General features: G+C 43.9%; 1 protein-coding gene across 1 annotated transcript; it reads left to right on the top strand.

Moving 5' to 3' along the window:
- The first annotated feature begins 507 nt into the window (after window positions 1–507).
- LOC139210507 (sorbin and SH3 domain-containing protein 1) lies at window positions 508–27,907 on the top strand. Its single transcript, XM_070840510.1, has 27 exons — window positions 508–546; window positions 782–868; window positions 1,250–1,366; window positions 2,154–2,260; window positions 2,395–2,536; window positions 2,804–2,833; window positions 4,365–4,507; window positions 4,889–4,949; window positions 5,088–5,162; window positions 7,036–7,071; window positions 7,272–7,374; window positions 8,381–8,495; window positions 10,268–10,351; window positions 14,491–14,540; window positions 16,489–16,667; window positions 18,614–20,086; window positions 21,306–21,370; window positions 21,545–21,715; window positions 22,395–22,441; window positions 22,829–22,943; window positions 23,182–23,307; window positions 23,417–23,611; window positions 23,871–24,392; window positions 25,090–25,185; window positions 26,290–26,477; window positions 26,592–26,698; window positions 27,043–27,907. Exons 2-27 carry the CDS (start codon window positions 835–837, stop codon window positions 27,108–27,110), a joined length of 4,449 nt encoding a protein of 1,482 aa, XP_070696611.1. The 5' UTR covers window positions 508–546; window positions 782–834; the 3' UTR covers window positions 27,111–27,907.

The following is a 27,907-nucleotide window of genomic DNA, read 5'->3' as shown; positions in this document are numbered from 1 at the left end:
TAATATAATACACTGCATGCTGCAAGCTGACACTGCAGCAAAGCGCTGGCCTGGTTACCAAGACGTACCCTGATCCAAAACTAATATTAAAGTCCATCTAATGTGAACTTTCGTGATTCTGATGGCGCAGGGGGAAAGAGAATCTTACGGAGATCTTACGTATCAGCAGATTACTGTATCTGCATGCAGTGACATTGTTATGCTACGGATTTGTCAGGCTGAATACACAGTAATTCAAATTTGCGTCTATAAGTGGAGATTTTGTTAAGATTAGCGGTGAAACAAACAAACCAGAGGGCATTTCAGTTCACTTCATTTTCTTAACTGGATTATACAAACATCAGTGGTGATTTGACTGTGACATGTGATTACCTTTGTGTATCTGAGGGCTGATGTTTAATGATAGATTACTTGTGTTTATGTGCTGTGTACTTCCCAGATATCAGCTCATTGTACTTGACAACACTATGTTGAATATTTGCATCCCTGTGTCTCTCCTCCAGGGCTCCCCAGAAGAGGGCAGCATAACACCAAGCGCATCGCCCAGTGAGTCATTTCATTCAACAAACAATCCAGCAGGCCTAATTCATAGAAGTACCATGGAGTAGTTATAATGCTTTTGGTTTAATAACTGGATGCTGATGGAGCACAAAGACACATTCCTTGTATCTGTTTCTACATTTTTTCCTCCAAAGGGGGTGGTTTTACATTTAAACGATGTCTCCTGTCTCCCTGTCTTTGTGTGTGTGTGTGTGTGTGTTTGTGGATGGGTGTATTGAAGTCCCATCAGGTCCTCGAAAGGTGTGCGCTGTCAGGATCACGCCCCTGAAAACCATGAAAGGCTCTCCTGACCTGATTCCTGCCGCAGGTGACGTATCCCTCCGCCTCATCAATGTTTCAGGGTCTACTAACTGTGGGACACCTCACACTCACGAGCAAAACTTTCAGAACTGTCTTGTTAACGATGTGGCGTCACTTTAATAACCTGTGTTGAGACAGGACAACCTCCAGCTGCTCTACTTCCAGCTCTGATAGTGCGATCAGGCAATTAGTTTTACAGGACAGTAGGATATTAATTTGATGGCCTGGTTTGTTCTATTTTGGTCATTTGGGGCAGGAGGTAGTGATAACTTGAATTCCCAGCAGCTGTGAAGCAGGAGCCCTCTCTGAGAATACCGAATAGATAAGACCGCTATGCCTGAACGATGACGAGCTGTGGAAGTGAGACTCTTATTTTGAATGCCTTCAGATCTGGACCCCAGCAGAGTGTGCAAAGGGAAAGGAGTCGTCACCCTAAGGGCCACCCTCGTCCACATAGATGACGAGGGCTGCATCAGCGAAGAGCCAAATGTCATCACAACGCCAAGTAAGTCCGAGCGAGTGCCACAGCTGTTTCATAACAACCCTCCACATGATGCAAAAATATTTAGAGGACAGTAATAGTTGCGTGGCCGTGTGAAAAACCGGACAGGTCACTGTTGAATGTGGACAGAGAATGTGAATGTTGCTGTAATTTCGACAGCATTTCATCATCTTCTTTAGTTGTAAAAATTCCTCACATGCCTCTCAGAGTTCTGTTTTGATGTCAGGGTTATATAACTAGTCATGTTTTGAAGTGTATGCTCAGTTGCCGGGCACACTCAGCGTCGTGATTAAAGGGCGATTGCTCATATTTTCATGGGACTGTCAAAGAGCTTTTTTGTCGCGGCCTGCCTACGCTGCACTTTGGAGCAGGGAGCCTTGACTGTGGGCTTGTTTGTTACGTAGAGCACATTGGAAGCGGACTGGAGGCTGGCCAAGGCTTTTGGGGAGATGCTTTAATTGTTGTAGAGCCTGAATATAAAGGCCATTGGAACAAACGGCCTTTGCAGCTCACTGAATAGGCGCTTTGTTCTGGTGACAAAGTTCAGAGATTGTGGGAGAATCTTTTTTTTTTTTTTTTTCTTTCCTGGGCATATTAACATCTCTGTGCATGAACACCACCAAGGAAAGCATTCACGCCCTGCGGGATGAAATGAAGATTTATTTGACCAGCAATGAGCTGTTTTGGTTTTGTGGTTCACTGAAATACTGTACTTTTTAGTGTCATCCTCAGTGTTTTTTATTCTTGCTGCGCTGGCTTCCAAACTGAGAGAGTTCTGGACTCTTTTTAGGTGGCTGGACAAGCCAGATTAATGGAGACAGCTCTAAAGCAGGATTGGCTGAGGGAGGCAGCAACATCACAGCTGATTTACCTCCTGTAAACAACACTCAGTGCCAGGTACGTTTGCTTCCACCCCATTTAACACTGGATCTTTGTTTGGCTCTCTGTGGTTTTACAATTATGAGAACTGTGGGGTCTCTTTATTTTGAGGTCTTTTATGAATTTTACCGTATATTTTCTGTTACTTTCAGGCCAATTCACCAGAAAGCATAAAGGAAAATCAGGCTCCGTCCCCCACTGACATTCAGAACTGTATCACATCGGCCTCCAGCTCTGTTTATCCCTGCACTAGCACAGTTAACCCCACCATAGTCCTGCTTCAACACAACAGAGGTGAGCACACCGGTCTGTGAGTTGGGATGAGGAGCATCAAGAAAGAGATTCCAAAATCTTTCAAGTTTGTCGTGAGCATCAATTAACGTGTCTGTGTGTCATTTTATCAGCAGAGCTTTGTGGTACTCTTAGCAACTGAGTCTTGTATTGTGATCCATTTAGCCTCGTCTTGCTCTGTGTTACAAATAACCAGTGCTTTCTCATTTTTATTTCATCGCTTAGTCACATTTCACTGTCCTGTCCTTGTCTGTCCTTCTCTTACTACAGAGCAGCTAAAGCATCTGTCTCATTTCGAAGGTATGCGCTGGGGTCTTGGTGATGTCTAACAGACATGAGTAATTTGTTTTTTTGGACTAACACTTGGCCAGCAGCAGTCCCAGTTTTATTACATAGCAATATTTTTTGCTCTTCAACTGAACCGTCTGTCACCCTCCTACTGCTTTGACAGCCGGCTAGATGTGTTCATTACGAGCCTGGTGAAGCGAATGAGTCATGTTTAATGCTTCAGTATGTTATTAATGTTCATTTGTTGAATAGGAATGTGCCAGACTATACAGAAACATCATGGTGTGGCGATTAGCACCTTTGCATTGAGTACTGACGGTATAACACACTGTGATTGACTTCACATTCTTGTGTTTAGAAATACCTGGTTGTTAGTGGCTGTTAAAGGACCGTGTACTGAAAGACATGAGTCCTTTGTGGGGTTGACTGGTGCATAACTAAAAATATTATCTTTGTCAGACTCTGACTGGCACCCCGGCTCAAACCGCTACAATGGACATTGTTTTGTTTTTTTTACTGTATAGTTTTCTGCAGTTCACATTCTATTTATTCTACGTATTTCTAATTGCAGACATGGTCAGCCCAGACTTTAATTGCCCACATGGCAACAGTGCAACGTAAAGGTTAACACTTACTTGACACCTGGCACATTTCCTTCTTGGGGACCATGTGTCACATGCTGCATATATGCTACAAGGTTTACTGCAGGGTCATTGAATGCCTTTATTACCATGAAATGAAATGACAGACTTCACTCATTCTACCTTGTTTTGTGTTACAAAACACATTCTGTGATATATGTAATAGAACCATTGGTGAATGTTATATGTAAAATGGGAAGTCTTGATGTGTTCAGTGTCACAGAATATGTGTTGTGCACAAAATGCAGCATATGATGCAAAAAAGTGTCTTCTGTTTATTTCCTACAATTTTGTGTTTGCAGCTCACTGTATTTAAGCCACAGATGGGACTAATTTCACTTAGATGTAGTTAAAATATATATTTAATGACTTTAGCGTAATTTGTATTTTGCTGGACAAACAAAATATAATGTAAACAAAACGCTTTAAGAGCTTCTACTTGTGTTTTTAAAAGTAAATCATTTTAAATGATTAAAATACATTATTTGATTTGTCCTTCTATTCTCAAATGAGACACATTCTTATCCGCACATTTAAACTGTAGAAAAATTCATATACTCAATATACTCAATTTTCACTTTGACTGAGAGAAACCACCCAGCATGCACCTCTGAACTGACAGCCTCCCTCCTCCAAAATGTTCTGGTTGGCCATTTCACATCTGGCCATCAGAACATTTTCACATGCCGCTATTTTGTATTTTATTTTGATGACTTTTATGAGCAAGTATTTGTCATTTGTAACAAGATATGTTTTTATGTATTTGTGCTCATCTCTGATTTTACCATGGCCTTCACACCAGACCCCGAGCCTAAACTGTTTACATTTGACCAGAAATGTGCTGTTTGGTAAGTTTTGCCTGGCTTACATGTTTTCTGTGTTTGTTTGTTTGTTTGTTACAGAACCAACCCCAGAAAGGGACAAAAGTCCTGATCCTGGGAGAGACTCAGTCAGTCCGGTCCCTGATATGGACTGGAAGAGGCTGCGGCTGTCACTGAACTCCCCTGTCCTCAGTCCTCTCAACAAGCCCATTGTGCCTGTACGGGTGAGCAACAAAACCTACTGTCCAATGAAGACTAATCTACTCACTGCAGATGTTCAGTGGGTGTTTCATCCAGATGGTGTATGGGCTGATGTGACAGTAAACGTTTCACATCACTCATTTTGTTGTAACAGTAGCATGATTTTTATCTCTTCCCTTGTCACAGCAGGTGAAGCACAGGTGTAGCTAATAACTTTGACGATGGCTCAGTACCATTTAGGTGCCAGCATACACATCTTAATGGAGTGCAGCCATTGTTAATGTCGCTGGTTACACTTGTGTTTGAAAAGTCCAAATGTCTCTGCTGTCTCCTGCTTGAAAAGTCGAAATATCGTTTGTATTCCGATTTGTCATAAATTAAAACTCTTCACGTCTTAATTTCAGAACACTGAAAAGTCCAAAGACTGGTACAAGACAATGTTCAGACAGATACACAGAATTCCTGGTAAGAGAAAATCATCACTTCCGCTTGCTGTGTGTCTGATCAGTGTTGCCTACCATGTTTGTCTGTCCCTGTGTGTGTTTCTTTATGTGTTTGTATGTTATGTCACACTGTGCTCTGTCTCTCCATCACTGCACTCAGAGCCTATTGAGGAAAACCCTTACCGCCCCACCTACATTTTCCCAGAGAACTATGACATTCAGATGAAATCAAAAGGTATCCGATGGCAGAGACTCCACTCTTTACTAATCTGCAGCCATACTGGCCCCTTTCAAATACTTGAGCATGTTAATCTGTCATACCCGTCCAGGAAGTACAAAACCACATATCCTCAAGATGGCCAAAGTATTTGAAAGGCTTTTACTTAATCTTTTCCGTCGTCTGCTCAATACTATAGGGCTGCTATTTCCATGAGGTTTAAAGACACTGCAGGTTTCGTGCAGACTTTCTTCTTTAATTTCAAAATCACTAAACATTTTGGATTTAGTAGGCCTTTTTCACAGAAGACATGTTGCAGTAGGAAAAACATAGGTCTGAATAATCAAATGAGTGATGGGCTGAATTCTATTTAGGTGCTTCAGTTTCAGGAACAGAGCCGTCATTAATGTTATTAGTAACTCCTGTGATTTTCCTGTCTGCTATGAAAAAGGTCTTTGGACCGAGTGGTACAAATGCTGTTAAAGGCACAATCTGTGATTTAAAATAAATGCAGCATTACCAAAAATCAAAAAATACAATTATACTTACACTCTTTAATTAACTGATAAGCTTTAAATTATTTACTATGTTGAAAAATAATAATAGAATTAACCCTAATGATGTCATGGGAGTTATCTCCAATAAGCTTGAAGAAGCTTTAAAGACACTCTGCAAGGCATTTCTAAAAGTTATCAGCGTAGCTTATCATTTTATGGGAAATGTAGTGGTTTTTGGAGCTTGGCCTATACTAAGGACAAAAGGTCAGGCGATCTCAGACTCTGCTGCACCACTGTTAACTGTTCTTTTTAAGTCTGTCTCTTGAAAGTCCCCCAACTTTATTGAAGAGAAATACTAAATTGCTGGAATACCCCTTTAATAATTTACTATGGTGTTAAAAGTTAAAAAACCTGCAACCATTGTTGTGTTTGTGAATTTACTGTACCTTGTAATTAGTATTGTCACAAAAGAAAATACAGAATGGGCCTTTAAAATCTTCATTTAAACTTAGATAGCTCTATACAGGCCGACCTGTACAAACATCTTCCCGATGATGACATGTTGACAAGGGTGATGCACGAAGCCTCGGAGTGTCTGCTCTCTCTTAACAAACTGTAACAGTTACTCCTGGCCTGTCTCTTCTGGCTGTTAACCATCTGATATTAAAAGCTTCAGATCAAATATCTCGTCATCCGCGAATGCTCATTCTGACAGAATTGACATCACGCCGAAGAGCACGAGTAGTCTTTTGCCGTAGTGTACTATTGTAGCCACTAGATGCTGCTGCAGTCTTTGCTATGCTGTTCTGCCGCAAGCTGAGCGTCTGAGGCAGCAAACAACCTTCAGTCTGTGCTCTGCTCCAAACAAGCTTCTTCATTCAGTGTTGTGTTGATGGTTTAGGCTCATGGTTTGAGCTTTGGGCAAAGAGAGCAGCCTGACTTTTTACTCTTCTTCTTCAGCTGCACCATGTACATACAGTATATTTCTCAGTCTCAGCTTTGCATGATTACCTCCATGTGTAGTTGTGACTGATATGATTCTGTGAACGTCTCCCCACAGAGATCTTCCTGTATGTGGCGTTTACGGCCTTTTTGCTTTACAGCGCATTAGTTACTCAGAGCCTTGACACTCATTGATGCTTGGATCCCTTTTTAGCTCAGTAATGCTTCCTGTAAAGTGCTTTTGATTTGACACTTTGATAGTGTCTTGTCTTGTGACCCTGTAATGCTGGGTCTAATGGAAGGTGTGAGGGGAGAATACAGGAAAATTGTCTCTCTAATGCCTCATGAATTATTTAGTTGTGTGCTTTGCTCATTTCTTTTGTGAGTAACAGATCATAGATGAATAGGATTGTGATAAATGATTTTGGATTGTTGTCTGCCCCTTTTTCCAGATGATGGTCCCACCCCCTTTGGTTACTTGAAAGATGGTGAGTTTTGGCTTTCCTTCAAGTACAAAACACCATATTTAGAAATAAAATAAAAACAGTACATCAAGTATTTATTGAGATTCGACTTAACACTCAGCTTGCAGCATGTACTTAAACACTGGTACCGTTTCAGTTGATGCATCAATCCAGCTGAGTATCATGCTGTTGATGTCTGTCGATATTTATGTGCCTGTTTACAGTAAAAGCAGTCCCACGCTCGAAAAGTGATGCTGAGGTCGATTCAAGAGGCCGGTCGATGCCTGTGCCAACACGGTCCTCCTCCCTCAAACCTTCTGCCAATAGGTCAGTGTCCTCCATCTGCTCCTTATGATATTAACTTTGATATTTAACACAAGCACTATTAATCTTTGTTAGTGAAGAAAGGAGCTGCTTACAACTCAGAATATTTAAAATGTCATGATGTAAAAGTTAAAAACTTCATAATGTGTATGATGTGAAAAAACCTGTACCTTGTTATGAGCAGTTTGTGTTGGTCTTTATTTGCACACAGTGCTAGAAAGCATGACATAAAAAAAAAACCTTAAAAAAGCAACTCCCTCCATTGCAAATCAGCAAAAAGTTATTACGTCTTCAGTGGCTTCCACTACTGAGTCCTCCTGTGTTTTTTCACTCAAGGTTTAGATTAGTCTCACCCCCCCACACACATGTCAGCACTGACACAGGATGATCTGCTCTCAGAGAAATGAGTGATAGGGTGATGAAGGAGGACAGCTGATGGAGGATAAACTGTTGTCCACTAGAGCTGCAGATGACATGTCGAGGACTGACCTTCCTCTTTTTCCTCAGTGGTTACGTATGATGGCGTGCATTCGGAAACACGTCTTTGTCCATTTTTGAAAAACGATGCTTGATGGTCTTGACACTCCACAAAATATGTAGTTAAAGAAAAAGTGGTGAGAATGTGTGTAAGATTGTTTTTTTATTTTTTTTATTTAAGAGTCTTATTCTAGTCCATTTCCTGAGTAGTAATTTCATCATTGATAGTCCATTAAGAAATACTCCCAGGAAAGGCTGCACTGTTTTTTGTCACCGGGTCAAATCTCGTTTCCCTGATCAGATTACCGATTTGGCTCGACGGTGAATTGGATTTTCTGTCATAGCATCATTAGAGAAACAGAGGCACATGAGGAGAGAGAGCGGGGATAATGAGGGTGGACGTCATGTTTAAATTGAAAAAAAAAAAAAAAAAACATCTTAGCCTATGCTGGTTGCCATGGAGACTACTCGATAAAGATTGGCTCTCTTCCATCCCGCACCCCACCCCTCCCTGACACGCGCCTCTCCACAGGAACGAGTGGGTGCCCCCGGATAAAAAGGTAGACACCAGGAAGTATCGTGCCGAGCCCAAGAGCATCTTTGAGTACGAGCCGGGGAAATCGTCGGTGCTGAAGCTGGAGAGAACGGTATGCTAGACGCCTGCCTGTTTGCCTCTCTCTCTCTCTCTCTCTCTCTCTCTCTCCTCCTTTCTGTCTGCATGTTGTGTAAGCTGTCCCCCACTCCACCCACCATCCACCCCTTCCACGCACCACCTCTGTATCTAAGCTCCCGGGTGGCAGCTTCACTAACAGCTCGGGGGGGCGACGTATGTGTAGCCTGAATCGCCATGTGCACCACATTCCTCAAGGGTGTCCCGTTGCGGTGACAGATGATCCCGTTTGGCAGCAGGAGAGTATCACTTTCAAGGATAGCCATTGTCTTCCCATTTTCAATTTGAGGTTATTGGGCTGAATCCGCTCAGTGTGAGAGGATCCCGGCGCAGACACAAAACATGGATCCTGTGTGTTTTCTTGCGAGGAAGTCTGATGCTCTCTACCCCGTTTTCATCTCTAACCTTAACAGTTTGTGCTGAATCAAACGGTGCGGCATTACTCAGTGTCCTTGAGGGCTGTCTTTTGAGGACTAGCTTTGTTAAATGTAATAGATAATTGGCAGCTGCTGCTTAGACCTACAGTGTAACATTTACCAAAGGAGAACACATAGATGTTTTAGGTCTCAAGTCTTTTATATTTCCCTCTTATGTAATAGAGGACATGGAGGTGTTCAGTACTGTGATCAAGTGCTTAGTTGATTATATAATTATTGTTCGTCTGATGCTCATTTACATCAAGCTAGTGGATGTTGTTAGCCGAGATCTGGCCCGGTCCAAGTGGCAGCAAATGCACTCATTAGAGTGAGATCGCTCCAGTTCATCCTGGGACCGCCGTAAAATAATGGACTCTGTTGTTTTCAATTACAAGCTCAGTTATTATGGATCAGTGCCATTTCCTGCATTAGATCCATTCTTTTTACTCTCCAGTGCTTAAAGTTTCATTGGCACTTATTTACTTTATATCTTCCAAAAATGTTTTTGAAGTTTTGAATTTTTAAGACAATAATATTGCTTCTCAAAAAAGTCATCAATGTTGCTTAGATAGAGTGGAATAAAAAGATAATAACAGATTAAAACACAGCACTTTAAACATTTGCTTAAAGGATGGGTAAAGGATGTGCCAATATTTGCAATGACACAGATTTTAGTGACTGACGTTGCTCCTCCTGTACATACTGCACATACAATGGAAGCAATGCAAAATTACATTCAGAAGCACAGCTGAAGTCTTTTTAGTACAAAATACCTTTTGCATTTATTTGGACAGTGTTTCCTTGCTGAGCTCCAGTGGAGAGACACTAACACCATGTATAGGAGCACAACAACGACACAATTACTGTCACCTGTCACTTTTTTTAATGTACACATGCGTATGTGAGTATTGTGTAGAATATATACTAATAAGAATGAGTTTTTATGATTGATACTACTCTTATATCCATCCATTAAATATACAGCTAGACTTAGCAGCCTCTTAGCTTAGCACAAAGACTGGAAAAGTCTCAAACTATTACTTGTCTAGAAGGAGTGAGCAAATACATGATTTTCCAAAGCATAAAAGTATTCTTGTAGGATAAAACTTTGCATGAAAAAAATGTGAACCTGTCCTTTAATTCACTTCAGTAGTCATCTTCTTCAGTTTTCTTCTTCACCTACAGTGTTACTGATTACTTTATGGTGTCAGGCACAAACATTGGCTCTTTCATTAATGTCTGATAGGCTCATTACCTTGGTGTGTATATTCTGTGCTGTCTGAACTGTCTTCTCTTTGTCTTTCTCCTCCTCTTCTCGTTGCCATGCCCCTAGACTCAGGATGTAAGTCCAGAAGATGTAGATTTAGAGAATGAGCCTTGGTATAAATTCTTTTCAGAGATGGAGTTTGACAAATCGGTAAGTGGTCGCTGTCTTTAAAGTGACAGTATGTTGTATTTTATTGCATGTGATAACATCCATGTTCGAATAATGCCTAAGCAAACTGTGTCTGTCTATAAGGACTACTTAAGTTTCTACTCCCACTGTCACTTGTAATATTGTGCTCAGTGATTTTTTAATTCATCGTGCACATAAAAGATTATGTGACGGCATGCATAAGAGGAAAATGTGTTTCCTCTTGAACTAAATTTACTACCATGTGTCCCATCAATGTGGCTGAATGAAACCAACTACTTATCAACTTTTATGCATCCCTATTTTTTTCATCATAATCTCTCCGTCTACTTTAAATTTTCACTGTTTTCATCGGGACTTCCATCAGCAATCCTATCTGCAGCAAAGCACTTGATGTAGCTACTGTCATTCCACCATCAACTCATACAATTTGAAAGGATTTTGTCCCCAGTTGTGTCTAAAACAGTCGACTGAGGTCTATTTTCACCATCTTCAAAAGTGCCTCTCAGCAATTTCTCTGTATCTGCGAGGCTGAGTGAGCACAATCAGCTCAGGCAATACAAAACTGTCTGACTACTATGGGTTTTAATCTGTGCAATTTAGATAATGACTATATAATGAGGCTGATTATTGATTGGGATTTATTATACTCCAGTTGTAGCACAGGTGCCCATGATAATTAAATTATCAAAGGGCTGTTGTGAGTTTATCGCTGTCATATTTCCTTTACAACAGGATCCTGCGATCTCTTGCCAACTGTGGCATCCCTGTTCCTCCATCTCGTTAACTCAACACCCAAGAGGAACCCTTTGTTTTGTTCATTTTGAACAAACCCTGCCAACTAGAATACATATCATAAGCCAGAGGCCTGGACCGGATGATTCATCCAGAAGTCACTCTTCACTTGGAGAGGCTGCAGTCCACGCGAGCATTAGGCTCCAGGATAATCCCCAGCCCTTGAAATAATAATTGCTGCCTGTCTCCTATCTGGTATATTTACCAGGGTATCCAAGCGGGCGCAGGCATGCTGAAGCAGTGTACGGTGTCATGACAAATCCATGCCTCTGGCCTTAGTTGGCACCAGACAAGCGTGGCACTGGCTGCCCACAAACAGATGTTGGGTGTCCTCGCTCTCTGTCAGTGAGAGTCACACCGCCACACCCTGGATCACATGAGGTGTAACTACGGCGTGAGGTCATGTCCTAGCATCAGTCAGACTCAGAGGCTGAGTCTCCTGTTGGTGTATATGTGGAGGAGGTTTAGCAGCGGAGGCGGCCGACTCTGTCTCATGGCAGCCTGGATGTTTGCCAGATGAGCTCGGCTTGATGACTGGCTCCTGCTTAATGTCAAAGTCACTTCTAAAGCTGCACCTGGTATGTGCAGTATTTGACCTTAAGGCCTAGCCAGACACACTGGCTCATTGGAGTTTGATTGACATATTAGTACTCACTGGGAGATATGGATGGAAGTCTGCAAAAATGACAGCGGTCAGGGCCCAGATGAAGAGCTAGATCCGCATGGCTCTACTCCAGCTAGCTTCTTTATTAATAACCTTCAAAGTGCTGTGGAGAGCCACTTCTACTAATGGCTAGTAGTGTTGTAATGACAATTATAAAGTACCAGTAGTATTATAATAAGGGGAAACTTCCTGGTTGTATTAAAAGTTCATCTGATTCCATTGATCCACATCTTAATAAGTCTTTTTGTGGTTTCACACTGCTAATTAGCCAGTTGTCAACCAAATACCTCTAACAAGCAGGCTTACTGTAAGTAATACGTTAGATAATCCTGCAAGACTGCACTAATTTCTCTTCTTGTTCACTCTGTCAAATCATCATTACTCATCCGCCAGTGGCCACTTCTAGTCACCTAATAGCCACTGAGTAAGAGTGACACCTGTGTATAATCGCAGTAATGCTCCTCATGATTAATATTAACAACTTCTAGGTTCCAGAGGAGCCTGGAAACGCATCCAGTGACAGTTACGGTCAAACATAGGCTCATCGATATTCATGGCTAGCTGGAGCTGGGATTCCACACATAACTATGGTTTGGAAGAGCATTTTGGCCCCCTACAACCGACAGAGTGACTCCATCTGCCGAGCATATGCTGACGAGGTGGCTGTTGCCACACTGTCTCAGGGCTGAGTTACGTAGAGCCTGCCCCCCACCACCTGACATTTTCTAAAGGAGGCAACTCCGTAAGCCCGCCAGCTCATTGTGCTTTCATATTTAACCTCTGTTACACACTTAACCTTTACCTTTAAGCATTTAGCAGAGATGAGATGAGGGCCGCACATGGCTATAACAGGCCATTCACACTGGGGGAGCTGTTTGTTTTCATGAGTATATATCAACACAAATAAGGTACTGGAAAGAATGAGATTCATGTTACCATGACCTAGTCATGATTGCTATTTTGAATATGAAAGCGGCACACAGGAGCCGGAGCTCTGAGTAGCTGGTGGCGGGGGGGACACCTGTTAGGAAACATGCACAGGAAATTCTGCAGAAACGTTGTCATCTGTGTTCCATTGACTCACTGAGGCCTTCATTCATGTCCATATACAGCTTCGGACATTTCACCCTGTTGCTGCTTTAAACGAGTCGTTTCATCCTCTGTGTGCGTCTTCATCTGATAGACCACACCAAGTGATATCAGTGTAGGATTAGTTTGAAGAGTTTTACCCTTTTACATAAAGAAAGGTTCACAGAAACTCACACTATTCAGGCATTTTGTAAATAACCAGATTAAGATTCCATTCCTTTACCCCAGATAAGCCTTCCACGCTTGTTTCCTGTTTACTCTCCACTGATGCTGTGTATGTAAGCCCAGTTGCCCAGGGCTGTCAGAGGACACTATCTTCTCCCCCCGATATCAGATTTGAGGGGGATACAAGATGTGGCAGAGCAAGGAAGAGCTACAGATTATACTCGCGTGTTCCCTGAGTCGACATGGAACATTTGGTTTTATAAATAGATCAGACTATAGACCTGCCAGTCTGATGTTCTGTTCTTATAAAGATAGGCATTTATTCTGAAAGGTTATTAATGATTGCCCTGCCCTGGCAACTAAGTGGAAAGGCATGTTGTGGCAAATGAGCTGTTGAGAATGCTCCTTGTCTGGTCATCGGTGTGGGAAACGGAGGCTTGGCCACGCTGTGGGGAAGTGGATGTGGTATTAACAGCAGGGCCAGGGTGGCTCGGATGGGGATTGTGCAATCGTATTTGCAAACAACACTTGTGCTCTTATTCATAGTGCCTGTGTCACGTCTGTTATTTTTACCTGCTGTGACGTCCGAAAAGAGGAAAGCAACAGAAACAGTGGGCTAAAATTAGTTGGCTCTAAACCATTCAAAATGCTAGTGGGTGCTGGCGACCACCCCTGTATTTTGGAGATCTGCTATCTAGATCTGAATGTCTGCTCCTAAATACCAACTAGATTTATTCTTTTATTCCTTTAAACATCTATTCAGTCACTTTTTATTTCTTTCTACCTTTATGTTTCTGCTCATCTTTGTCCTTGTCTGTGTGTTTCCACAACAAATATGTTTAACTGTGTTCTGTACTTTGTCAGTATAGCATTTTTGTCTCTTTTTGACACTTTCAATGTGTGACATAGAATGTTGAGTGTATGTATGAATGTGTATGTGCGTGTGTGTGTGTGTGTGTGTGTGTGTGTGTGTGTGTGTGTAATTCGGCCTGCTTGCACCACCAGCTGGTTAATTGTCCCCCGGTCTGGTCCAGTGGTAATGAGAGTGACTCAATACCAGACAAAAGAGACGGCTTCACTGGGAGACAGCAGCCCATTGGCTGAGCCTGTGACAGCCCCCTCCCCGCATGGGCGCCCCCTGACCGATGCACGCCCACCAACCCCCCCCACACCTCTCCACTATCCTCACTGCCGCCTGTTTTCTCCAACTTGCATGCAGGCCAAAACACACGCTTACTCCTCCATGCCAAGCCCAGTCCAGAGAAGCTAAGAACCCCGGCTGCTCGAGACAAAAACCCAGACCAGCGAGTGAACGCCAGAGAGGAAAAGAAGAGAGAATCTGGCCATAGCTAATGCTCCTGCCTCTGTTCTAGCTGGAGGAGACCTTCCTGTGGATCTATCAATGACTTCTTTGTTTGGTTTGTTGCAGAGTGCCCCCTCTTTCAGCCCCCTGGAAACAGCCTCCGACCTGCAGCAGTAGTAAGTCCATGCTTCTCCTTCGTATTTGAATACTTGTGCTTTGAATCCTGCTTCCTCCTTCCAGCATGTTGATGATTATTTAAGGCAGGATAAATGTCAGTGAGAGATTTCTCCACCCTGTAGAGCTCGCCCACATACAGCGGGGGGACTCCTGCTTCCTGAGGAGATCCTGTTAATAAGGCAAAAAGCTACAAGAACAGCGTGTCCTCTGTCTGTATTTCGTGGTGTTTTTTAAGGGAGGGTGGGTGGTTGTAGTGTTGAGACATGACTGCTATGTGGTGATTTATTTAAAGACAGCAACCTGGATGTCACTGGGATAGAGAGAACTCACCCAGCTGCTGCATAACTTAAAAACCGTTATCTCCTTCTGAATGGGTGTGTGCACTGAACTATGACCGGCAACTGGATTATGAAAGAGGATGCTAGCTGTCATTAAAACAAAGCCTGCCGAGCCCTTGATCTTTTTTGTTTTTGTCTGTTGAGATTTACGTCTTCTATTTTTGTTTGTGTCATAAAATGTAAGGAATTTAGGACCAAGAAATGGTGACTGTCTCACACTACAGTCCAGGGAAAATAAACGTCTCCCTCCATTTCTGCTAAGAGCTCTCCATCTGCTACAATCGTTATGTTACCATCGCCAAGTCAATGAAAAGAGATTTCCAATACAACTTTTTAATCCACTGATTCGTTGTTAATTTTTTAAAGGCGGAGGCTCCTGATGAAGTGGTAGCTTTAGTTCACTCACCCAAACTTTTCCAAGGAAACCTGGAGTCATAAACTGGCTTCCTTCAAAGGCACATATATTTAGGGCAGGAAGCTTTTTATCGTTGGTGTCTGTTTGAAATCAGACACGGGACGAGAAGAACGTTCTAGTAAAGACACCATTTCATTGTAAAAATGCAAAACCACATGTGACAGTGTCTTTAGATGAATGAATGAACCCATAACTAAATGTGTGTGTGCATGATTTTGTTTATCTCTTAGAAATATGCAAGACTGATAAAATATCTAGTGCATAGTTTTAAAGTTTATGGAAAATTGCTATATATCAGTAGAACACACTCATACTTAAAATCTAAGGGAGCTCCTCATCATTCCAGGAAATTAGATAAACATTACAGTGAACCTGCAGAAGGCACTGTGACTGGCAGCATACTGACTGTTTTCAGAGATTGTCTTAAATCTCGTGTGGTTCCTGTACTGCAGATTTCCTGTATAGCATTTATGTGACTTCTTGTAGGTTACCTAGAGCCAACACGATTTTCATGGCTCTTCGCCATGCACATGTTTTTCCTAACAGCTATGAAAGAGCTTCTTGTTCATGTAGCTAACAAGGAGAGTAATGTATCCATACATTTGTGCACGCTTATAAAAGTGCGACTTGGCAATGCTGCCGATGTAAAAACACATTTTGGAAAATACATTCTTCTTTTTCCTAACAGTAGTGAGAAAGGGTTTGGTTGGGTTTCATCACACCCAGATGACCATGGAGACTCTGTCAGTTTAATGGCCATGTTTGTACAAACAGAGGAGCAGTATGTGTAACTCATGAGCAGCATGTGAAAGAGAGTAAACGTGAGAGTTGTACAGGTGCATGACGGGGCTGATGCACCATGTGGGAATGTTCAGAGAATATTTATAGAAATCTGTCCTGTTGGCCTCTCTGGAATGCTAAGATATGTGTGGTAGCCAGTGCGTTGTCCCAACATCAGCCTCCAGATTCTGCACTTTTTTTTCTCAAGTTTGGCTTTTTCTGTCTCTCATTATTTAGTCTCCCACGAGTCTGCGAAGACAGGAATTACCTCAAGATACAGCAAATAAGAACCATATGACAGTTCATTACCCAATTAACATGCCCCTGTTTATCATAAAAACATGTAACACAGCTTCTCTGAATGGATTCGACTGTGTTTAACTAGCTGTCTGCGTTCCTCTCACCGTTGTCTAGCTCCTCGAGCAAGTCTGGACACAGCGAGGTGGAGAAGGACAGTGGATCATCCACGAGCGAGCCTGTGGCTCCAGAATGCGACCGCCATGTTTACAAGACTGTCCTGGAGGGCGGCGACATTCCCTTACAAGGTCTGCGGGCCCTAAATAAGCGCCAAGGCAGCTCCTCCTCCTCTAAAGGTAGGATACCAGCCACTTTACATATGTGGCCAGTAAACTGGCAAGTGTGTGTATGATTTATGGATGTGGATGTGGGGCGTAGACAGTACAGCAGGCCATTAAAGGCCTTTCCTGCTGAGACAGAACCAATGAGTTACAGACACTGAAGTTGGACCCTGTAAAGTGTCAGACAGGGATACATGTGTTTCCGTTTACCTTTCTGTTGGAATCCACACATTTTCTTTGCTCCCAGACCTCACAGCATTGGCCAGTCACCTCGCAGCATTCATTTCCCAAGCAGCTTTTGATTCATTATTGATGCCATGGATGTTTTCATCAAACTGCTTTGGAAAACTCATGGAGGGAGTGAGATTGTCTTGCTAAGTCGATGGAAGCTAACCTTGGGGATTTTCCCCCTCTTGCTCCAGTTGTGAGCAGCCAGTCGCTAGGCAGGCTTAGGGCAAGACTCCAGAGCGTTCCAGCGCCAGGGAGCAGAGGGCCAGAGAGGGGATGGATGAGAGGGGGACGAGCGAGATAAACAGAGCTGTGCTCTTCACAGCCCGGCGACCAGACAGGGGTGAGATAAACAGGAGGGACACAGAGGGTGGGTAGGTATGAGGAAGTCAGCTGTCAGTGTGAGGTCAGGGGCTGGAATGCCTGCAGACATGAGAAGAGAAGCGCTGGGGGAGGAGATGAGATGAGACATAAGGAAGAGAAAGGAAGGGACAGCGTGACTCAATACATGTCATTACATCTGGAAGGACACACAACAGATATAAGTTTAAGAAAAGGACACTCAGAGTTAAAGCTTGGTGTATTTCAGCTAAAAAATCTGAATATTTTAAAAGAGGAATCATTTAAGATATGAAGGAAGTTGTTTCAGCTTTCACCCAGTCGAATTGTGGAGCAGTAAATGGAGACACTCCAGTCAACTGACTAGCATGCTCCTACATTAGCCTCCTGGCCAAAGAAATAACCAGAAGTGCAAGAAACCAAACACTTCATCATGTGTTTCTGTCTTGTGCTCATGAAATCTGTATTAATCTTTGTGTTTTAAAGAACTTCCTTAAGGGCTTTTCACTAGCCAGAGCTCTTTACTTGCCACACGCCGTGGACACAGTCTAGTTTACTTCCTCGCTGTGTGTTTTTCTCATAGATATGAATGTGACAGATGGGTCACTCGTGCTACTGAAGTGTCTCACAGCATGTGAAAATGTCGTGTCATTTCCCGGTGCCATCTGTGGTGCTATCACAAGCATACTACAGAAAGGAACTGACTTACAGCCAAGAGCTGACTCTCTGAGGTTTACAGTCATATTTTAGGTTGAAAGGCAGGTTGAATCAGGATACACTTTTTATTTACAACCAAGCAGAGGAGTAGTGTATTAACAGTGTTGCCACGGGCCATTTATCACCGCTGCCACCTGTCTAATTGCTAAAAGTAGAAGAGAAGAGTATATGTAGGAGGTTACAGTGTGACAGGCAGCAGTCATGTGGGAGAAAGTTTCAGCCCCAAAACAACTGGGAAATACGTCACAGAAAAGATTTGAATTGGTCTCTTCTTTTTTGTTGTTAAAATCGTACTGATAGTGCAGTCAGTGTTGAGAATTCCTATATGACCTCCAACATCACATAACATTTCATGGCATATTGCTGTTTTGATACTTTATGTTTCACTTGTTATGTTGCTGTTTACAGTGATATTGATAATGCAAGAATCTACTAGTGAATTTCCTCCCCTGTTACATTTTTACAAAGCATAATTCTTCACTTCAGTGCCATGCTGTTAGTATAAGTCATCTATTACTTGATGCACAACGCATCAAGTCTGCTTCCTCTTCTCATCTACTTTTGATAGAACTTGCTCTTTACTTTAGAAATGTGCCTGACTCTGTTTTAGTGTGTGTGAACCTGTGACCATTGTAATCTAATATGTTGTTTATTCTGTTGTCCTGCATGCTTGCCAGTGGATTATAAAGGTGGGAATGGCTATATAATTTCACCCTGCTCCTCTGTAAATAGTCGATCGGTTCTTGCCAGTAATGCAATAGGTAACCAGTGTAAGAGTATGAAGCCTCTATCTGCTGCCAAAGCCTGCATACCCCAAATCCTGCCGTCTAAATTCAAGCCCAAGCTGCTGCCGCCCAGTGGTGACAGTCAGGAAAGCAGGACTAAAGCTGTCAGACACCCAAAGGCCCACAGCTGTGAGGATCTGTACACTGGGCCATGTGACACAAACTTTGCAGGAGCAGAGGAAAGGGAGAGTGGGCAACATTCAGACTCTAAGTCCAGCTGTGGCACAGAGTGTGCGGACGGCCTCAGGAATGTTTCCCCTGCAATTAGGAGGAGCGCATCTGAGTTTTCCAGCCTCTACCGGAGCATGCATCACATCCAGCGGCCCAGTTCGGCCGGCTGCAGCCCCCACGGCAGCGTCCGCAGCTTGGCGTCTCTGTTTGAGAAGTCAAAGGCCGACGGGGGTGAAAGGTCAGAGGCAGATGACGGGGGTAACATTCCACGGGAAACAGTGTCGTCACGGGTCAGCGAGTTTGAAATGATCATCCAGCGGTCCAGCTCTGCTCCCTGCCGCTCCTCCTCCCTACCCACCCTGCACTCCAGCCACAGCCACAGCCCTAACCACAGCACCGCCCACCTCTACATGGCGTCTGCAGTGTCAGCGGAGTCCCTTTTGGTAGCTGACGCCAACCACACGGATGCCTGCTCCCCAGAGGAGCTAGAGGGCAAGAGCTGTGCAGAGGAGGCCTTGTCACCAGGCAGTGTGAGCGTGGAGGAGGCTGCTTCCTCCTCAGAGGACGGACACAACGTCAGGACTGAGTCCCCTTCTAACACTGAAGCTGAGGTTGAGCAGATTTTCAGTAAAAGGCCCCCAGAACTGAACCAGCAAAATGTCAGCGGGTCAAAGAGTCCCTCTGCACTGCTAACAGCTTCCCCTCCACAACACAACTATATCCACAACCACCACCACCACCACCACCTCCTGCACCACCTAAACCATCAGCATCTCCTCAAACCAAGCAAATGCAAAGGCTCCTGCCCGGCCTCCTACACCCGCTTCACCACCATCCTCAGGCACGAGAGGCAGCAGGCCACCATCCAACAGGAGAGGCCACCACCTCTGGAGAAGAAGACCACACTTCCTGGGAACCTCTTCCTCATGGGCCCTGCTCCCTTCAGATTACGGAAGAACCTGCAGTCCCACCAAACTCGGAGGACCTTGTTAGCCACCAAGGTGACAACGGGCGCCCAGAGGCCCTGCACTTTGTCTCCTGAGCTTAGACCTCTGATCCCCCAGCGCCTGTCCTCCCTGGAGGTCCTGGAGAGGCTGAGCAACGGGGAGGGAAGCGACACTGACCACCTGAGTAACGGGCAGGGCTTGGACGCCAACGGGAACCTACTGCAGCCGCTGGCAGCTCACCGCAGAGGTGGCTATCTCCATCCCTTCACCACTGTCACCCTCCTCTCTCTCCCTCTGTGGTCACTCATTTATCCCGACTTTCTCTTCACCTTGTGTCCCTTTTCTCCACAAAGCGACGCCGCCACCCTCCATCTCTAGTCTGTGTGGTGTGTTTACAAAGTGACAGGGAAGCCTCCATCTCATTCTGAGTGTGCTGTCTGGTGCTCTTCCATTTCACTGTGAATCAGTATGGTACCGCAATCGCACCAAAACACTTCAGTGACTGTAGGAGGTTCAGGCAGCTTTTGGTAATGTATATATCTCCTGGTGACATCACATTTGAGTTGTATGCAAGAGTGCTAGAGCCTGCATAAGCATTACATCGATACAGTACGAATTCTCCATTTTATTGCATCATTACGGTGTAAGACAAGATCCACAATGAGATGTCAAATCTTGTGCTTACACAGGCAATGACTTTAAAAGTCTTACCTTTTAACTGCAATCCCAGCATTCCTCTGTAATGTTTAAACAGGATATTGTAATAGAACATTGCATACGTTCTCTCAAATTGATGTCTCACCATCTCTGTATCTGTTTTTTTTCTTCTTTTGGGAACAATTTACATCTGCCATCTTTCATTCTCTCACTATGAAAGGTTTGTTTTAGCCAGACAGGATGTTCCCTGCTTTGATTTCATTCACATAACAGCCGGTACATCAGACTCAAAGCTGAATCATTGATAGTTGTTTCTTGTGGCCCATGCAGGGACACAGAATGAAACATCTATGGTGGTGTGGGGGGCGGGGGTTTAGTCACGAAGATGTCTAGCTAAATAATTAAGGTGAATTTTCAGGAAATTATGTATCCTGGTTGGTCGATCAGCAAAACCATGATGTCTTGTTTATGTTTTTGACCAAGATACAGCAGGTTTCATATTTTCTTTCCTGCATTTGTTTTGTCATGAACACACATTGGATCATTATGTGTTCATTCCTATGTGCATGCAGGAATACATTTGGCTTTTTGGATGTGCGTGTGTGCTTTTTGTTTTAGTGTTGCAGAGATTATGGTGTTCAGTTAAAGCATGCATGGTTATATTGTATTTTTATGATTGTTGGAATTAAGGAGTTTGACTGCAATATCATCATCTTAAATTTGAAAAGTTTTGCTCCTGAATTTCATGTGACTTGAAGCTGTCAGTAAAAATGCGTCACAGCGTAATCCTCTTTCTGTTCCTGTTTCAGACTCGTCTCCAGCTCACGGGGAGAGCCAGGATGAAGTACTGCGGAGGCGTCATGGGGACAAAGAGGTGAATTTCAAAGTTTCATAAATTGCACCTCACTGACAATGTTTTAGCAAAGAGAGCTGTCTTGTGAATGTGAAAATCATTCATTATACATAACAAAGAATGTGTCACATGAATAAAAGAGTAGAAGAGAAGCATATCTGGAGGGACAAACGGCTGAGTCTGGTTTCCTGGCAGAAAATCTTGGAGGAGCAGCGGCGGCTGAAGCGGGAACAGGAAGAGGCTGACACAGCATCCAGGCGACACACAGGCATTGTCCCAACGCACCACCAGTTCATCACCAACGAGCGCTTCGGAGATCTGCTCAACATCACAGATAACACAGAGAAAAGGAAATCGGGCATAGAGGTACAATACAGGGCCGTGTCTTATCCTTCTGTAAGCAGGAAAAAAGACGGCAGATGCTTTGTCAGTTTGTGTGTGAGTCAGGCTGCGAGGGGACCAAGGGCTTGTCAGTGGGACTTCTGCAGACACAGATGGCTTTCTTCTCTGGGTCAAAAATCCACAGCAGTGAGAAAAGGCACAGAACGATTTCTTGAGTTCATCGCTGAATATTTCCAGTAGACTTTCAGACTTCACTTCCACAGTGCCTCAGGTTACGAGCTCTGTATCTAGATGCAGGGTAACTGGTATTAGTTGCACCCTTGTTGTGTTTACCAAGGTGTGCCTGCTTTTTCTTGGCAGGCCCGTATCACAGTAAACGTCCAACAGTAGTTTCTCACCAGTATGCTCCAGAGGACAAGTTACCCAGTCAGTCACAAGCACCTCATTCCTGTCATTGCTCCAATATTTATGTTCAGGCGACACTGAAAGGACAGATTTACAGCTCTCAGTGAATTCCAGAAGAATCTTTTCTTTGCACACAGATGACAGCCCAGAGAATACAGTAACCAACAGGTGACAAAGCTGTTGGTTCACGAGGATGTTAAGTCTTTTGAATGGCTGTCTTTGACTCAGTACAATGTCAAGAGTAATATTTACTTAGTTGTAGGCTTAAAACAAAAGTTCATTTTTTCTATCTACACAGAGAACTCCAGCCATGGCTCGCTTTGACTTCAGAGCAGAAACTCTAAAGTAAGTGGAAATAATCTGAGTTTGTATGTATGTAGAGGTGGACATAACACCTTAAACACTTTGAGCTGGATTGCATTAGATTGTAGAGGCATTAATGATTCTGTTATATTGTGTATCTCATAGATGGATTTAGCAACTTCTGACTGTATGATGCCCAAACATCATACAGTCACAGGAACTGACTGTTTAGGATAATAGTTTTACTAGATTTAACGTCTTTTTCATTTAACTTCTGCTCAAATGTGAACAAATATCACCCATAAGGTTAGTTATGAAGTGCAGCACAAGTCTACATGAAGTCACATTTAACTTTCAAACTGTAAAATTGTTTGTTACCTCTCTTATGTTATGTGAGTACATTAACTAACCTCTTTGGAACATTTGTAGGGAGTTACCGTTTCAGAAGGGAGACATTGTCTACATCATTCGTCAGGTGGATCAAAACTGGTATGAAGGAGAACATCATGGAAGAGTCGGCATTTTCCCTCAAAGTTATGTTGAGGTATGTGAGTTCTGTAAGTACGTGAGTACAGTAATTAGTACAAGAAGAAAAACCAGGCTAAGTTATTGAAATAATGACTTTTTCAGTTTATCGTTTTAATTGTTTAGATTTTCCCTGAGTAAATGTTTTATGTAATTCTTGATGGCAGTTTTAGAGATATTTTGCATATCCTTTCTACTGCACAGTGCAAATTAACTTGTATTTTCTTACTAGTTTTGTTATTTGTTGCCTTCCCCAGCTCCTTCCCCCCACAGAGAAAGCCCAGCCAAAGAAAAGTGTCCCGGTGCAGGTACTGGAGTACGGGGAGGCTATCGCACGCTTCAACTTCACCGGGGACACAGTGGTGGAAATGTCCTTCAGAAAGGTATGGAGTAGAACTTGGGTTATCTTATACAGAGGGATACGTTTATTCTTTTGTTATTCATGCTTCATTCCTCAACAATGATCTGAACCTACAAAAATCGTACCTGCAGGGAGAGAGGATCACGCTGATTCGCAGAGTTGATGAAAACTGGTATGAAGGCAAAATATCAGGCACCAACCGCCAAGGCATCTTCCCCGTCACCTACGTGGAAGTGGCCCGACGACCCCGCGTCAAGAACGCAGTGGAGTATCCTGACCCTCCTGTCAGCCAGTCGCCACAACGCAGCACCACTGCTTCTCCTCAGGTAGGGATTCGGAGCCAAGCTGGCATCAGTTTGAGGTCACATTTATGGATGCAGAGAATAGCTGAACGAATGTTTTTTTTGCCATTACATCTCTGAATCCAGAAATTCTCTTCCATGTTCACCTCGACACCCACCTTTTAATTGAAATGTTATGTCTAGTGAATTTGTCTCATCTTTTCGTTTCCTTTCTTTTTCCTCATCTCCTTTTCTTCTTTTCGTTTCCATCCTCCTCCTCCTACATTCCTGTTGCTCTCGAAAGCTGTATCGTAATCGCCTGACCACCTCCCCCCTGCCCCTCCCTCGCTCCCCCCGCCGCTCCGTGTCCCCCGAGGTCCACGCTGTCTCCTCTGAGTGGATCTCCCTGACTGTGGGAGGAGGGAGCCCTCCCGCCGCCCCGACCCCTCCCCTGCCGCCGCTGCCCACCGTGTCCTACCGCTGCGGCGAGTACCTGCCCCCGCCCTTCTCTGCCAGCCCTGTGCCTCCCATCACCGGCAGCCCATACTGCGTCTCACCCATGGCTTCCCCAGCTGCCTCCCCTCTTCCTCCACCTTACCCACCAAGACCCAGCTCAACCACCCCCTTCCTCACGTTCACCCCACCTCAGGGGGAGGACTTCCTGCTCTCCCCTCCCTCGCCACGTCTGTCACGCAGCGTGAGCCCCTCTGGCGGGCCGGTGCTGGAGGGCTGGCTGAGGGGGGATAAGGAGCTGACAGAGGGGGAAGGCGCGGAGGGGGACAGGGGCCGCGCAGGCCCGGGCAGCAGGCGAAATAGCCCTGCAGAGGTATCTTCTGCATGGTGTGCCGTGTTGCATCCCTGGCTCACTCTGGAACATGGGCTTCTGGCCACAGTTTTGATTCCCTAAAATACACGTTTGAAGAAGTACTGAAGCTGGCATTGATGTGTGGGAGACATGATTAACTTGTAGATGTGACCCGAAGTTAATTTTAGCCCAATGGAGGGATGAATCTGCTGGTTTAGTGGAGGCAGAATAAGTTAAAACTTGTCACACTACTTTAGGCTGCAAGTCTGCATGTTGTTGTGCGTGTGCTACAGTACTAACACACAAACGTTTTACAGTGCGGTGTTTGTTTAGTGAGTTTCAGCTTTCCCAGCTGTGAAGGACTTCGAGAGGAGTGATAGTGCCCGCATTTCCAGGACTAATTTGAGAGCTCTTTCCCTTCAGAAATTCAGCATTTGTTTGCATGTTGTTGTTCCATGCAGAGGTGTGATAACTGAGATGCCTTTGGAGGTTGGATGTTTATTTAGGACAGTGACATATTTATTAGTGAGTATTTATAGGTTTCACGTGTTGGCTTCTGTTTCAAAAGCTGCTGCGAGGCTGAAATTTCAGGGAAATACAACCTGCGACTGTGACTGAAGTTTGACAATATTTACAGCTGGTGGATACATGATGCGATCGCAAGAGAAAGGCTTTTATTTTGAAATCCCCCTGCTGATTTGACATTTTTGTGTTGCAGTTTGTAAAGAACGATGCTGGCCATCATGGACGGAGCTCCAGAAGCCCTGTGATGCTGTTTGACATCCAAGATAACAACAATGTTAACTCATTTGCGGTAAGCTGGTGCAGCGTTTTCTTGGACCTCCAGCGAAGAAAAATATGTAGGATGTAGTTTGTTAAGTGACTTCATCATCTGCTTAACTTTTTAACCCATCACCATCAAAGACACATCATCTTTAACTCCCATTATGTCTTCCATATTTGTGCTACATTTCAAGTATGTGAGAGATCAGAGGACTACCCTTTCATTAAAGGAGTAGTTTGACATTTGGTAATGTCACTCTCGTGTTTGTCTATTCAGTGTGAAGCTGGAGGTAGTTTATTTTAGCATAAAGACTGAAAACTGTGGAAAACAGCTAATCCGACGCCTCGAAAGCTCACTAATTAACAGCTAATGTGCTTATTTGATTATCTAGATGCTAGAATGAACTCTCTCTTGCAAACTCTGTGTATTTTGAGGAAAAATTAAAATGTTAAAAAGTTAAGTTGAATCACTTTGAACAAACCAAAAAAGAACGAGTTTGGTCGTTCAGAACGCACATTCACAGCTCACCTTTCTTTCTGGCACCAGGAAGTCACTGCTCCTGGCCAGGAAATGATCCAGTGAATTACTCTCTAAAACTGTAAATTGTAGGTTTTACACTTTGTTGTACACATTTTCCCCTGTTTTCTGTCTTTATGATAAGCTAAGCTAACCAGCTGCTGTATTCAGCTTTATATTGAACAGATACTTAATGAGAGAAGAATCTATCTTCTCACATCATCAAGAGTAGACTACATTTATCCAGAATGTCTCATTATTCCCTTAAGCTGTACCTGTCAGCCTCCCTTAAATGCTGCATGTTCATTCTGAACAGTACCCTGTGAAAAAAAATGAACTAATCTTTTGTGTTTCCTGTCTACATTCTCTCACCCTGGTGTCTTGCCTTTTCATGCCTTTCCTCCTGGGCTCCGCCAACGTCTCCTCTGCTTTTCCTCCCGGCTTTTAACGGATCACTTCCCTTTCTGCCTTGCTACTCACTGGACCTACCTTCCTGTCTCGCCCTTCGCCTCCCCTCCCTCTCTAACTCCTCGCCTCCCCTTTGAACTTCACCTCGGCCTCTTCCGGGACTGTGTGTCTTTCTCTGACGACTTCACCCACTACCACTACTACTACTAGGAGGCAGTGTGTAATGAAATCTTGAATATAGCTGAGACCTCGGTGAGGTACTGCAGCACCTTGTCCCACCACCCTCATGACTCTGTCCATAGACTGCTCCCCCACCCCAGTAAACAATCTTTCATCATTTCCCAGCAACCCCAGTCCCACAGCAGCAGCCCGGAGCCGGGCCGTCTCAGCTGTGGAATGTGAGTAAGATCTGTGCTTCAGTTTCTGTTTCACACCATGACCAACCATTTCATCTGCACTGTGTCCTCTCAGCTTTGCAATTTTACCAATTTATCCCTGCATCCCTGCTGCAGTTTCCAGGCTCTGTACAGTTATGTGCCGCAGAACGAGGACGAGCTCGAGCTGCAGGAGGGAGATCTCGTCAGCGTCATGGAGAAGTGCGATGACGGCTGGTTTGTCGGTATGTGCCGAAGTCCTCGGGATAGATTCCTCAGATATGCAGTCACACTCACCGTGTCACATTAATCCGCATAGGGTTTCTGCAGAATGACAGCAAAGGACTGCACGTGTGCAATGTGCATGCTCAGGGGTCCTTGAGAAGTAGAGTCATTTTCGCGGTGTCACATCCTTCCATGTAGGGTTTCTAAAGAATGACAGCACATGATCGAGTGCAATGTACATGCACACGTCCTGCTCTTGGTTTTAAATATAGAAAAATAAATTATTTTTGTCATTTTAGCCTTTAATATGAGAAAGAATCCTTTTGCTTTCGTTTGCCTGATCCTTCTTTCCTTTCCTCCACAGGTACCTCAAAGAGGACAAAACAGTTTGGGACTTTCCCTGGGAATTACGTGAAGGAGGTCAAACTGTAAAGATGTCTAATCTGGCTGTAACACATGGTTGCCTGTCAAGCTTGGGAAGTCATTACTATCGCGCATGGCTGTTGGTTAGCATAGTCATTTAGCCCGGCGAATCCATTTTGTCTGGGAAAGTGATCGGTTCGGCCCGAGGTATGTCAAACTGCACGAGGCGGAGACAGAGACAGCTCACTGCCCAAACCTCAGTATGGTGTACACCTTGTCTCCATTATACACGCTTCTTGACAGAATTCGTCCTTCTCCACACGTGGAATTCCTCTGTGAAAAACTACCACAAAGTAGCTTTTATTGTGCAGATAATAGCTTACATTTTGTCCATGTAATTTACAGTACACAAGTGTTTAAGTAGCACCGCGGTCTGGAGGCCGGCAGCCGAGCAGTATATGGATCAAAGAGTGGATCATAATTACCTGAACTGGACTTGGGGGGGATTCAGAATGTATTTTCATGTGATGTTGGCTTGGAGCTGTTTGTCATGAGCTACCTTTCAGGACCCAGAAGTATTTATCACAATCAGCAAAGTGTGATGCAAACTGTGCATCTCATGATTGAGAAACTTTTTCACTCTTTTAGACGTTGCTTCCAAAAGAAAACCTTTGGTATTTGGATCAACATACCACACATGTATGAAATGTAATGTGGTGCTGCATTCTTGGACTCTGTCCAACACTCAGTTTAGATTTGAGAAAATTATTTCCAGACTCAAATACTTAGATACTTTAAGCCTTATGTATGAAGCCCCTTTAGAAACTGGTCTAACATACTTCTTTTACGTTTTCTGGATCATCATA

This window comes from Pempheris klunzingeri, chromosome 12 (genome assembly GCF_042242105.1).
Source record: "Pempheris klunzingeri isolate RE-2024b chromosome 12, fPemKlu1.hap1, whole genome shotgun sequence".
Lineage (NCBI taxonomy): Eukaryota > Metazoa > Chordata > Actinopteri > Acropomatiformes > Pempheridae > Pempheris > Pempheris klunzingeri.
The sequence above is the reverse complement of the archived record's forward strand: the minus strand, read 5'-3'. Positions and strand labels throughout refer to the sequence as shown.

Excerpts from the sequence above, each read along its gene's own strand:
- LOC139210507 (XM_070840510.1), top strand. The coding sequence starts at position 835 with ATGAAAGGCTCTCCTGACCTGATTCCTGCCGCAG. Across the intron at positions 2,537-2,803 it reads CCTGCTTCAACACAACAGAG|AGCAGCTAAAGCATCTGTCT; the intron begins GTGAGCACACCG and ends CTCTTACTACAG. Across the intron at positions 26,699-27,042 it reads CGATGACGGCTGGTTTGTCG|GTACCTCAAAGAGGACAAAA; the intron begins GTATGTGCCGAA and ends TTTCCTCCACAG.